This window comes from Chinchilla lanigera, unplaced genomic scaffold (genome assembly GCF_000276665.1).
Source record: "Chinchilla lanigera isolate Chin_1 unplaced genomic scaffold, ChiLan1.0 scaffold00038, whole genome shotgun sequence".
In the NCBI taxonomy this organism is placed as follows: Eukaryota; Metazoa; Chordata; class Mammalia; order Rodentia; family Chinchillidae; genus Chinchilla; species Chinchilla lanigera.
In genome coordinates, this window is record NW_004955439.1 from 20,554,857 (window position 1) to 20,568,688 (window position 13,832).

Sequence of the window (13,832 nt, forward strand, 5' to 3'; positions counted from 1 at the left end):
CCATGACCTATTTCTCCAGAGCAACTCCTGATAATTGGGGAAAAGTTTACTCACATTTACTGGATTTTGATAAAGGACATGAAAAGAATACAGGTAAGCAGCCAAGTGAAGAGACACAGAGGGCCCAGGAAGGGTGCAAAACTCCCACATCCTATGCAGGCACACTGCCCTCCACACCCTTGCATGTCCACAGTGCAGGAGCTCTCGGAGCCTTGAAGTTCACGGGTTGTTTATAGAGCTATGGCTGATGATTTGCTCGGTCTCTAGCTCACCTTTCCTTCTTGGACGATGGGGTTAGGACTGGAAGACTCCAGCTTCTAATCATGGCTCAGTCTTTCTGGTGACCAGACCTTAGCCAGGACCCCACAATGAGTCTCCTCATTGGAACGAACGATGTTTCTGTCACCCAGGAAATTATAGGGAATTAGGAATTCTGTGTCAGAAACCAGGTTTAAAGACCAAACATCAAAATTAAAAATGAAGCTTTCAATTAGGAAATTACAGTGGTTTAGAATGGAGAGAGATTTCCTATTCTATCACAGTATTATAGCCCATCCCCTAACCTCTACTGGCACTTTACCAGAGTCTCATTCCATGATTAAAAACTATCCCAGCCCATTATTGCAGATGGAAGTGTCTGCCAGGATTAGGCCACTCAGGTTTGCAGCTGCCCAACCCATCTTGTTATGTTCCAAAAGCAAGACTGGCTTCAGCAAATAGAGAGCTTCCCCCTTTCAGGTATCTGGTAGTTCAGCTAAGAGACAATATCATTTGCTTTGAGCCCCTTTTGAGGAATTTATATAGCATTGGCTCTCACTCATATAGTGCATTTGTTCATTGCTTTGTCCTCTGATGCTATTCTTTCTTCTCTTTGTTTGTACTCAAACTTCTCCACCTGTGAAAGAAACATTAAGCTCAGCCTCTGTGCTAGCTAGGATGACAGGCAGCAATGCCAGTATGGTAGGGGCCTTCTCTCAGTCCACACCTATTTGTGTAGGGCGGGACTGTTGGACTCTGTTCACCACCAGGTAACAGCCATATACAGTGTTGCCTCTAATTTTCTCAGAGGGGATGAAGGCACAACTCAGTCCTGTCAAGCCCCTAGAAATTCTGACATAGGTTTCAAGAGAGAGTGACAGTTGCCTGCTTAGGAGCCATCCTGATTCTAGCATTCTTTAGTATAGTGTTTGTTTTGTGACCACTACATCAGATAGAAATCGTGATGTGAGGAAAAGGGGAAAACACAATTATAGCTATTATACCAGCATACTCTTCCCTTGCCAAGAACTGCCTAGTCACCCTCCCAAGCTCTCCCTCAGCTCCCCAAGGGAAACAGGAATATCCAATGGGGACTCCACTTTGGATCCACTTGTGCTGTTATGGGCTAAACCATTTTGGGTTAGAAAATAAATCCTAGATGAAGATGAGCCTAAGCAACACTCCTACTCCCTATGTGGCAGGACATTCCAGCCCATAAGAGAACACTTTAAAAGAGCTGTCAGACCCCCACCCTGTTATGCACTGGCACATTCTAAGCCAAATAAGGAAATGTTCTTGCCTCCTTAACCACCTAAAACCCTGACCCTACAAAATCTGTAGTGGTAGCCCCGCTCAGGGTAGATATTCTGAATTCCATGTTGGATGTCATCTGCTGGCTAATAAAAAGCTTGTTTGTCTCTCCTTGGCCTCCAAGGGTGAGTCTTTGTGTTTTGCTGCAACAGTGCTACATGTGAGCACACACTTGTGAAGACATGTGAGCCAGCCTTTAATGCTCTTGTCTCCCTTTTTCAGACAACCAATGTCTCAATTGCCTGTTCCATCTCTCTATCAAATTCTTACTTGGAGGGGGAGAATCCCCCTCTGCTCATTACTGGACGTTATGGGCTTCACAGTGCTTTCTTTGGTCTGAAGAAATGATACGCAGCCATGCACATTGTTGTGATGTCTCCCACTGTGGGCCTTCTATAGTACTCTGAGCACTTGTGTCTTCTGCCAGACATGCAAGGTCCAGCCCAGGCGAGCACCAACCTGACTTGACAGCTATAGTCAGTGCCTTTCCCCGAGAGAATGTATTACACAGCTATTGGAACCTCTGTCTTTTGCTGGTAAACAGAACATTTTGTTAACATTTTGTGCTTCAGAAACATGAGCAGAAGAGGCTCAGATTCAGCCCTGTCTGTACTGCTGCAGTTCCCTGTGTCCACTCACCTCTAGGACATGACTGTCCATGTGGGTAAGCACACAAGGACATCTGTTCATGGATTCCAGTCACCTTCTGAATCTGGATAGAGGGTTGTCCGGTGGACACTGATATATCATACGTTAATATACCCAGAAATTTCCCTAAGGCTGTACTTTATATGGACATCCTTTTAATGGGCCAGGTGTCCATTGCCCACTTGTTTCTGCCCATAAGTCGGTAAAAACTCAGACACAGGGATTTTTAACCACCCTTCAATTCTCTAACATGTAATGCAGCCCAACTAGCTGACCTGTCTTTATCTTTTTTAGGGTTCAGATCTTAAATATCCCTCAAAGACTACATGCTGAAGACTTAGTAGCTAGCTTGCAATGCTATCTAGGAGATGGAACACTTAGGAAGGGAGACCTCATGGAAGGAAGTTAGGGTTAGGAAACACTCTAGAAGGAAGTATCAGGACCCTAACCCCTTCTTTTCTCTCTGTTTCCCCGACTCCATGAGGTAAGCTGATTTGTTCTACCACACACTCCCTTCCATCATGTTCTGCTTGTTACAGGCCCAAAGCAAATGAAACCAATTGATTATGGACTGAAATATCTGAAACCATGAGCTAAAATAAACCTTTCCTCCTTATAAGTTGGTTTTCTCAGACATTTTGTCATAGCAATGGAGAGCTGACTAACATAATTCTTGATCAGAGTGATGTCACCTACCCTAAGCAGCTCACAGTCAGTCAGTCATGGGGTACCCTGGAAACCAGGAGCTTCTCACCCAGTTCTAGAGTCAGTCTTAGGGAAGAAGAGGTTCTCTGCTCATGAGTGTCTTTTTCTTTTGTTTTCTAGGTTACGTGGTCTTGCATAAAATATTTCCATTTTATTAAGCGGGAATGGATACTTCCTTCTCCACTGGGTGTTTTCGTTGACATCACTAAGATATTATGTGAAATGAGATAAAAACATGTACAATGTTGAGCTCAATGCTTAGTACATAAAGGTCAATAAATATTAATTATGAAAAAAGACTATGATTTCAGGTTTTAAAATCATTTTATGTCTTTCAATCATATAGGTAGCTTCAATTCATATCCAACAGCAAGTTAGTAAGTGCCCTTGCAATGGAAATTCTTCCAGTCATTACTTTCAGGTATCACAGGAAATGGTCCCACGCCCCAATGTATATTCCACACAGGGTCATGGCACAGAGAATTTATCTACACCAGCATTCCAGCTTCTAGTCTACACTGTGGAGGGCAATTTTAGGCAATTTTACTTGTTCTGTAAACTGTCTCTTGGTAAATGCAAACTTGATGAGAAAAACCAGGAGATTAAAGAGTGAAGAAAGTTTTATTACTCATATTAAGTAAGAAGCCTATTGGAGATAATCCTCAAAGCAGTGTCTCCCTGACCAAAGAAAGCAAGGGGCCTTTCTTGAGGAAACTTATACATCTTCACATAGGAAAGACCCATCCTCACAGGTAGAGGTGAATAGACTCTTGAGCATGCTCAGTTCAAGGCCATACATGTTCAAAAAAGCAGCAGGCAGGCCCACCTCCAGGTAAAAAAACTTAATATCACAATGACCAAAGTTTATTCTACATCACCTTAAAAGTGTAACTTGGAAATTTTGGCTGGTTCTTTGTAAGTTTCTCTAGAAGATCTTATCTGAACAAAAAGTGACAACTTTGAAGAAGTATATAATAGTCATTTAAAAGGGGCAGCACCTCCCATCCTTGCTAGCAAAGGTGATCGCCCTTACAAGTATCTCCTTAGCAGCTGAAAGTTCTCATTTAGCTTATCCAATTAATACTGCTTTGAAGGATGGATTTTCAGGTCTTCTGTTTCTCAATATGAGAAGAGAGAACAATTCCTAGTCAGACATAATGTCCATTCCCATACACAATCAGGTAAAAGAGACACACCCACTTCAAATGCAGCCTATTTAAACATAATTCCAGGTGTGCTCAAAACTACAGTACTACAATAAGACACATTGCCACTAATCCCTTCAAAGTACTCCTCTTTGCTTCAAACACACCTAGCCAATCATTCTTGCCACTTTGTGAAGCAGTGGGGGAAGTCTTTTTGTGACAGGCTCAGACTCCTGAACTGATTCAAAATATATGCAGCAGCTGCTGTCAAATAAAAACATTATGGTATGTCACTTTATTCACCAGATCCAGTGCCATGGGACTTCTGGCTTTTCCCCAAAGTTAAAATGACAATAAAAAGTAAATTTTGTGGGGGAGGGGATGAGTTCAGGACATCAATGCATCCATGCCAATACACCTAGAGACACAAAAGAAGACTTTCAGAGCTGCTTCAGAAAATGACAAGAATGGTGGGATAAGTGTGTTCAGCAAAAGGTGAGACTTTTGGGGGATTAGTGACAGTATGTCTTTTATTATAATACATTTTTAAAGGTTTCAAATATTTATCATATGTTTTCATCAGACCTCATAATTCTCCTATAAGTTTGCACTTTGATTCCATCAACTTTTCCATTCCTAATTGTAAGCTCTATAGGACTTTAGCAACAGGTTTTGGTTTACAATACTAGATAGAGGAAATGTTCCCTAGAGAAGTGTATGCCCATTCCTATAAAGCATTCATATAAATATTTAGATAAAGGAAACCCAAACTTTTTACACTATAAAGATTCCTTAAACATCTCAACTTTCATAAACTTGGTAACTCTTACATTTTTATGTCTTCTCATTGTAGTGGTAGCACAAGTCAGGACTTCACCAGTAGGTTTTGGTGCTACAGTGCATGGGTTCCTCATGCCAAAGAGTTGTAGATTTTCTCTTCTTTATTCCTGACCACTCTATACTGCTGCACACAAAACAAGATGTCAGTGGACCCTGACCATTTTGTTAATCTTTATCTCAATTAACCTGCTTGGCCATTGCCCCCAAGAAATTGCTGACCAAGTTTCTCGTTGTGAATTCTCTCTTCAGATTTTTCCAGTCTGCAGTAAACAAAGAAGACTGATTTGTGACCCTTTAATGTTGGAGGGCCAGCAGGAAGTAACTTTGGCCCACCTAATCTTTGATAATATATTAAAATTTTTGTTTCTGTCTTATCAATGTCTATTTATTCATCCCATTTCTTAATAATCATCTAAGTATTTCTACCCAGCTGGACTGAGTCCTGAGACTCATCTCTTTTCTTCCTTTTCATTTCCTGCTTATCAGTACCTGCTTTATTCAGTTTATTTCTTAACAAACATTTAGAAATGTCCACTGTGATGAGCAGAAGCCCATGGCTTTCCCCTCTGTCTTTTCTCATTCTCTTTTTAATTAACCTAATACTTTATTTAGTATCTGAAAGACTTCTGAAAGGCTAAGAGAACAAATTGCATAAGACTTTCCAAACTACCCTTGGGTTTAGTAGCTGTAAGGCAAAGGTATGGGATGTCCATGTAAAAGGGACCTCCTTAACCAAAGCATTTATTACAACCCTGGCAGTGGGCATTGTCATCAGATGAATGTTCCAGACAACGTAAAGCCAGTTTTACTTGGCTTGCACGTAGAACACATCAGCTGCTTCCTCTGGGGTGTTTCTGCTTGGCATCACAGAGAAAGTCAGGCAGCCTGTTCTCAGGGTACACAGACCTTACTTACAGTGGTGTCTATCCAGTCCACCAGGCTGGCTGTTGCCTCAAGAATAACCTCATATGTGTCTGGGTCATGAATAACCCTTTGTGATTGTTCCAAAGTGAGCCAGGCTGCATCAGCCCACATGTGCTCTTCTGTTCTATAGCATTAAAACCAATGATGATGTCCCTAAATCAGTTAACTTCAGAACCCATGTTTGTAAAGGCACCTTGGGAACCTGCTGATACTAATCTACAAAACGAAAAATCCTTCACCTATCCTCCTGATGTCAACAGTGTCTTGGTTTTGCTTTCCTCTATGTGAGCTATCAGAGGTCTGAGAGGTACTTTCTGTAGTTCTTCAGCAATTTCCCTTTAAGAGGTAGCTCTGAGATACAAAGATTCTTTGCTTGGCCAGACTTTGATTTAGCCTTCTGAATCATCTACTAGACCATTTGTGTATTTCCTTACAAAATGTAGTATTAGCAAAGAACTCTGCTGAGTCAGGTTAGCAAGAACCCCAATATCAATATCTAATCATCAATATCTGGTCATGCAATTGTGGCCACTTGTTTGTGAATTGTCCTTCATAAAGTTATAGCCCCTCCCTTTGGCCAACATTCCATATCATTTTCTTTTCTTTTTTTAAAAACAGGGTCTCACTATGTAGTTCAGGCTGGTCTTGAATTCATTATGTAGCACAGGCCTAGGTTGGTTTTGAACTCATGGTGATCCTCCTGCCTCAGCCTCTCAAAAGTTGAGGTCACAAGTGTGTACCAACACACTTGACCACCATTCCATATTCTAAAGAGGAGCTGCATCTAAATAATCAAGGTGCTAACTGTTAAATAATCTTTCTTTAGATTTACAGAATCCAGTACATCTAGTAACTTTAAGATAGCATCAGAATGTATAATACCATCCCTTATTCTTTAGTTCTGTGAATGCTAACAAAAAGCCAGTAAATTACTATCAGATTTAACTTGTAGGAAAATAATATTTCTTTCTAAATAATAAGAGCTAGCTCCAGGATGTTCAGGTCAATTGCCATGTTCTGGTTAGAAAAAAGAAAAGACACATAGCCTGGAAGATGAAGACCCTCCTCAGCACACAGCCTTCCTGCTCTGCTCCTCTTTTCCTTCTGCATAAAAATCTCTTGTACCCTGGGCTCCCCAAGTTAGAACTTGAGGACAATGGCCTTTCCATTTTTTCAAGATTCTGGTCCTTGAATAACGTTCAGTTTCTTCCCACCAACTTTCATCTCCCAAGTATTGGCTTTTGAGTGGTGAGCAGAAAGGCAGGACAATAGCAGTCAGGTTCTTCATCTTGCCCCATCCCCAAAGTGGTACTGGAATTGGCTAAGGATAGGAGATAAATTCTTTAAATAATAAGATGCTTAAGTTGTCTTTTAGGAAGAGCCTCCAGAACTCACTCAAGGATGATTTGGAACTGGCTTTTCAAGAATGGACATGTGCTGAAGTCAACTCTTGCAATCAGTAACTTTTTGACCTTAAAATTCAAAATCCCCACCCCTGCAGATCATAATAACTACACTCAAAAGAAACATGTGACCTGTGAAGAGGTGTCATGACCACCCGTATCTATGTAAAAGAACCCTAAGACTCTCCTTTTCATCATGTAATCAAAAGCAACTTCTCTCTTTCTCCTTCCTGTAAATTCCCCCCCATCAGCTGATTGGGAATGCAAATTTGAGCTTTTACCAGCCCCTTGCCTCTTTGCCATGTAACCATACAACAAAACCTTTTCTTTCTGCCAAAACCTGGTGCCACAGTATTGGCTGCTCTGTGTGTTGGTCAATAAGTCCTTGTTCATTATTAATGTCTGATCACCCCGACCTGTCTTCAGCATGAATTGTTAGGTCTGTTTAACCAGAATCCTTCTGACACTTGGTGCTTCTTTTCAATAATGTTCCACCACTGACCTCTGCCCTACTTCTTGGCTATAAATTCTAACTTGCCCATGCTGTATTCAGAGTTGAGCCCAATCTCTCTCCCCACTACAAAACTTTATTGCTCTGATCACTGCACCTATGAAGATAGTTTTGAAAAAAGTCTTTCTTTTCTTTACCAAATGTCAATGAATAATTTTTTTCTTTAACAGAAGCTAGGAGCCAAAACTCAGATTCACTCAAATCTGAGCTCAGTCTAGTTCCAAAATTTGACCCAGCACTGTCTTTTCATTTTAGCTTTTATAGATAACAATAACCAAAAAATTGAATATTTCAATTTTCTCTTATCAATTTATATCTCCATATGCTCCAGGAGCCAACTCTTGGGGAGTTGGACCCACTTCCAAATTCTACTGGTAACTTCCACCTTTAGTAAAGAAGCACTGCTCAGCTGTGGCTCCACACCATCACTGACCATGTGACCACCAAGGAGAGAGGGATCTTTCAGCGTGTTTCCAGAGCCAAGGCCATTCTGGCAAATCCCACTCCATTGAAGCCAACTTTACCAACCAAAGCAGGTTGAAAGAAAATAAGGGAAAGTGGCTGGACTTACAAAGGTCTTTTGAAAATAACACAGAAAAGCCATTGAAAAGTGGCCAAGGAATCTGCCAGAAGCGCAAAAATCAGGAGGCCCTAGACAATTCATTGCTATGTCCTTCACAGCAGCATCTACAACTTTGTGGCTTTAATTTTGCTATTTTTGTTTCCTTCATCTGCATTCACTTTTGTAAAAGTATTTTAAAGAGAATACCAGACAATTTTCCATTTCAGCCCTACCTACATTGGTATGATATACTCCAATTAATTATGCTTATTTTTAAGCCATGACCACAGTGCTATAATCACACCTTTGAAATTAAAAATTCTTTAATATCACCTACTCTCCTGTCCATACTAAAATTTCCATAATTGTCTCAAAGATTACTTTTGCAGTGGGTTGAAATATGGTCTATTAACAGTGTTTGATTTTATCCCCTGATGATTCACTGATCCTTCAGGGAGACTGGCTGTCAGGAGAGTGTCTTGATTCTGGATTTGGCTAATTGATTTCTTATACTATCATTTGTTAATTTTATCCCTAACATGTCCTATAAACTGACAGATTTAGAGACAGACTTGATTCAGTTCATGGGTATGTTTTAGGTTATATGCTGTGTGTTACCTATTATATTATAATATGTGGCCTGTAAAGCAAGTTGTATCTTTCTTTTAATTGTTAACTCTCATACTCACTAATTGTACATATGTATGTGATACATGTGCAATTTTGATATATGTATTATATATAATCACATCAGGGTAATCAGTATATCCATCTCTTCAAATATTTTTCTTTTTGGTGAGAGCATTCAAAGCACTCTTTTAGCTATTTTGAAATATACAATGTATTATGATTAATGATAGTCATCCTACTGTGTAAAGGAACACCAGAACTTATTCTTTCTAATTGCAACTTTATCTAACATTTATCAGTGGTAAGATTGATTCATTGCTTCAAATGGCATCAGTCTGAACCCTCTGGCATGAAATTCTTCTTCAGCACATCTATTGAATTTCACATTTGTTGAAAACTGATGCCAAGAGTAAGTTTTCATGGGATGTTAAAAAAAAATCACTATAAACCCATACATTTAAAAATATACTCCATGTATCTCAGTGTGTTGCAGTTATTTTTTCTGATGTCCAAATTGTTCCATTTGGGCCGATGGGAGCATCTTCAGATGGTACTTCTGTCCTGTTGACAGAACCAATAGGCTCAGCCTTCTTGTATCCCAGCCAAACAGAATGCCACAGGCTCATACTGTTTATTTCCTGCTCCTCACCTGGAATCAGCACCTTTTCCAACGAGGTGTCTTCCTTTCATAAACTGTGCCCCTCCTCTGGGCTGAAGTCCTAACAAAATAAACATGTAATGGGCCTTCTTTCTAGCCAGATTTCTTTGACATTTGGAGCTATACTTCTGGTGATGACCTTATAGCTTTACTGGGAATTAAAAGATCTGTTTCAAATACATGCTTGATATTTTCAAATCACTCTGAGATTAGTATATTCCTTTGACACCAACACACAACACATACCTGTTTTGAAATCTCTATATCAAAACCAGATGGCAGCATCACATGCAAAGGTTCCCATAGTTCTGTGGAAAATAGTCTTAAGAAATAATAACTTGGTCAAGGAAGAAATTAAATGCTACTCTATACATTTAAAAACTGAAAGCTGATAATTATGGAAAAGAAAATCTTAAATGAGTCCCTTTGCCATTCTCCAAATGTATGTAATTTCACATTTATAAGACCTTCTTTCCTTCCCTACTGGAGTTCCTTTGTTTGTTTGTTTATTTGTTTGTTTTGTCTTTTTGAGACAGGGTTTCACTATGCAGTTCAGACTGGCCTTGAATTCACTTTGTAGCCCAGGCAGGCCTCAAACTCACAGTGATCCTCCTGTCTCAGCCTCCAGAGTGCTGGGATTAAAGGTGTGTACCACCACACCTGGCCAGTTTGTCTCTTTTTAAAGAAAGCATTACAAACAAGCTGACTTGCTTCTGGGATTCTGGGCAGGTTGAAAGCCCAAGAAATTCTAATTGTGTTTGGATTTGGATTTTAGTAAGGGGTTTACTTTGGCAAAAGAAACTGTGAGAAGAGCTAGGTATTGTGGTGCTGCCTATAATCCCAGCACTCTGGAAGGCTGAGGCAGGAGGATTGAAGTTTGGGTCCAGCCTGGGAAACTTTAGCAACTTAGTGAGACCTTGTCTCCAAATAAAAAGAGGGCTGGGAATGTAGCTCAGTGCACGGGCCTTGGCTCAATCCCCAGTACAGGTAAACTGTGAGCCCAACCAAAGAGCTCTATAACAGTGTTCTGCCCATATGCCCAAGCTGCAGATTTAACCTAGTATATAGGACAGGAAGAGATTTCCTCATCCACTGCCGGGTTCATGGCTGAGACCTATGACAAAATAAAGCATGCCAATTTATTTAATATAAATTGACATGACACAAGAGTCTTCAGAAATTAAGGCTCAAAGGTACAGGGAAACTCACGTATCTCTGCTCTTAGGTGTGAGGAAACGTAGAGCATCATGGAGGAGTATGATTGGATGAGCGGTGTGCAATGGTAGCACTTGGGAGAACTCAGCTTTCCCTGTGTCCCTGTGTGTTCTTTTCCTCCCTGCACAGGAGGGCACCTCTCAAGTGTGGATCTATGATCTGTGTCAAGCAAGAAGGGCAAGGATAGGCTGACTGAGGCTGGAGTGTTTGAGCTCTAGTTTTCAAGGTTGATTATTTTCCAACTAGGTCTTATATTTGGGGAAACATGGGAGATGCCCTCTGGCTGGAAGGCTTTGCTGTAGAGTCAAGCCTGTCACGTTATAGGACTGATTTTACTACAGCTCTGCAGTGGGACTAACTCCTGTGTTAGTGCCTTGATGGAAAAGTGTCAAGTGACTGTGTAAACTCAGTGTTGTAAGTGATCCGACACCTTACCTTTGCCTTATCTGATCATGTCCTCTAAGCAATTTGTAATGAGTTTCAACATTACTTCGCCTTAGCCCACGATATCCTCCTCCCTCTCACTTGGGGCCCTCTTGCTCAAGGTATAAAGATCTGGTGTCTAGACATGGACTGTATCCATGAGTCAAATCTAGGTGCAAGCATTTGTAAATTTCTCTCGTCCCTGGGAGCAGAATGAGCTTGGATACTTAGTCACTTTTAACTTGCCCACTCCCACAGTCTTCCGGTGAATAACAGAAGAACTGACAGCAGAGAAACACGGCTTCAGCTTCTGACTCATGTACATAGGACTCTGGCCACCTCCAAGGCAGCCCCTAAACGGCACCAAACCTATCTGTCTCTTAGTAAATGACCAATGGACTGCAGTGCCCTAGTATGTACAGAGGCCCTGTGTGAGCCAGACAAGACCACGGAGAGGCCAGCAGGTCACTACCTTCACACCACACTGTTAAACTCAGTGAATATTCAACAGAGGAGGAGGAGGGAAGAGAAGAAAGCAAGCTGGACTAAATTTCTGGGGCTGTATCATGCAGGTTTATCAGAAAGCCGCCTCTGCTTGGTAGTGTCATAACGCTCTGAGGATCATCCTGTCCATCAGGACAGATGACCTGCCTGTCCCTTTACATTTGGATGCCCTGACTACCATCCTAAAGAGACAACTTAACCTAAGAAATACTTAGGACAAAAAAAAAGACAATGACACAAAACACTCTTGTCTGCATTTACACTTGATCTATGTGTGAAGCAAACATTTTATTCTTTCTGCTCACATGGTTGAGGGGAAGGCCAGAATGATAACATCTGGAGAAATCTAAGCAAGCAGTCACAGCATGCCTTCCAAGCCCACTTGTTTGTAGAAAGAGCCTAGCAGCAGAACTGGAGTGTGACATGAGACCCTGGTGCACTTTGCACTGGGCAAGCACAGCACAAAGTGCATACCCTCTCCATGGCACCTGATGCCAAGGCCAGCTGTGCTGATGAGATAGGAGTATATTAATTTCCTTTATCCCTGGCATGCTAGAGAAAGATTAACACAAGACAATATGTGGAGGGACTCAGATTTCTCCCCGTGCAGTACAGAGAAGTGATTGTTTGCATGCTAGTAAGAGGCAGAGACAAACTCAGAGAGAATGTTACAATAAACACAACACTGCGCCTCAGGGGCCTGATCTAACTATTTCTGGGCAACAGCAGGACCTTCCCTCACTGGAGAGGGGTACAGTTCAAAGTTGGCCCAACCGAGGAGAAGCCCGGCTGATAGGCTGGTCCCTTTCTAAAGTCAACTAACTCTCACCCTTCAACTATTGGTCCTGAGTTGTGCTGAGCTGGTTGCAGCCGCTCTCAACAGCACTTGGGACATTGCACTGGACTTGTCAGGGCTGTAGCCTCCAGGAATCATGCCATCCATGGATGATATTTTAGAGCATATAGGGGAATTCCATTTTTTCCAGAAACAAACATTTTTCCTCTTAACTCTGCTCTCAGCTGCCTTTACCCCCATCTATGTGGGCATCGTCTTCTTCGGCTTCACCCCCAACCACCACTGCTGGAGCCCCGGGGTGGCCGAGCTGAGTCAGCGATGTGGCTGGAGCCAGGCTGAAGAGCTCAACTACACAGTGCCAGGCCTGGGGGCTGAGAATGAGGCCTTTCTCCACCAGTGCATGCAGTACCAGGTGGACTGGAACCAGAGCACCCTTAGCTGCGTGGACCCTCTGTCCAGCCTGCCTGACAACAGGAGCCGCCTGCCACTGGGCCCCTGTCAGCACGGCTGGGTGTACGACACGCCTGGCTCCTCCATCGTCACTGAGGTAAGTGAACTCAGGACTCTGAACAAAAAAGGCAAATAATTGAACTTTTCTTTAGGAAGAAACCAGAAAACACTTGGTTCTTAGAATTGCCTAGACATGCTTTTTAGACTTGATATATATTATAAAATCCTAATTTCCAAGTGAAAACATGCAGCTTCTAATTTGTCTTGAGTATGAGTGGATTAGTTAAAACTACCTCAGATTCTGACAGTGGTTCTAGTTCATGCAAGTCTCAGCAGTAAGAAACAAGAAAAGGACTTGATGCCAGGAAAGGGAATATTTTCAAGCTTCCTCTTTTTCTGAAAGCCGGTTCTCTGCCTCTGTTTACCACCACACAAGTGACATGGACAGCTAGTAGCATTCACCTGAATGGTGCTTTACTGTGAGTTACTGTGCTTTTCACTTGATGACCATGTTTTCCTCTTTAATTTGCTCAATGTCCATAGGAAATCATTTGGGCTGAAGATTTTGCTATGACACAATTATTTTTATCAAAAAGTATATTAGTAGCAAAATCTAATTGGAAGCTTCATTCCATAAGAGAAAAGAACATTCACAGACATGTTTATTGGATGCAAAGCAAAATGGAAGAGAAATTACCCTGAAAATAAAAGTGAGCTCTCCAGCTTAACTGAGAGGACCACTTGCATAATGTGAAGACCTGCTGTGCAAGTTGCATATTGGGGCAGTGGAGCTTCATTTGAAAGACAGTAGTGAGTAGCCGTGTGTAATACAGAGGTTCGTGGACTTAA

The 13,832-nt window shown here is 41.6% G+C and overlaps 1 protein-coding gene across 2 annotated transcripts in view; it reads left to right on the forward strand.

Moving 5' to 3' along the window:
* The first annotated feature begins 12,384 nt into the window (after positions 1 to 12,384).
* The window catches only part of Slc22a2 (solute carrier family 22 (organic cation transporter), member 2), a 41,041-nt gene continuing 39,593 nt past the window's right edge, over positions 12,385 to 13,832 (forward strand). The window contains exon 1 of one of the 2 annotated variants that reach the window (XM_005390704.2): positions 12,385 to 13,080. In XM_005390704.2, coding sequence (XP_005390761.1) covers positions 12,670 to 13,080 — 411 coding nt within the window. In that variant the 5' untranslated portion in view covers positions 12,385 to 12,669. The remainder of the gene's footprint in view (positions 13,081 to 13,832) is intronic. The other variant, XM_005390703.2, reaches the window with a different exon arrangement.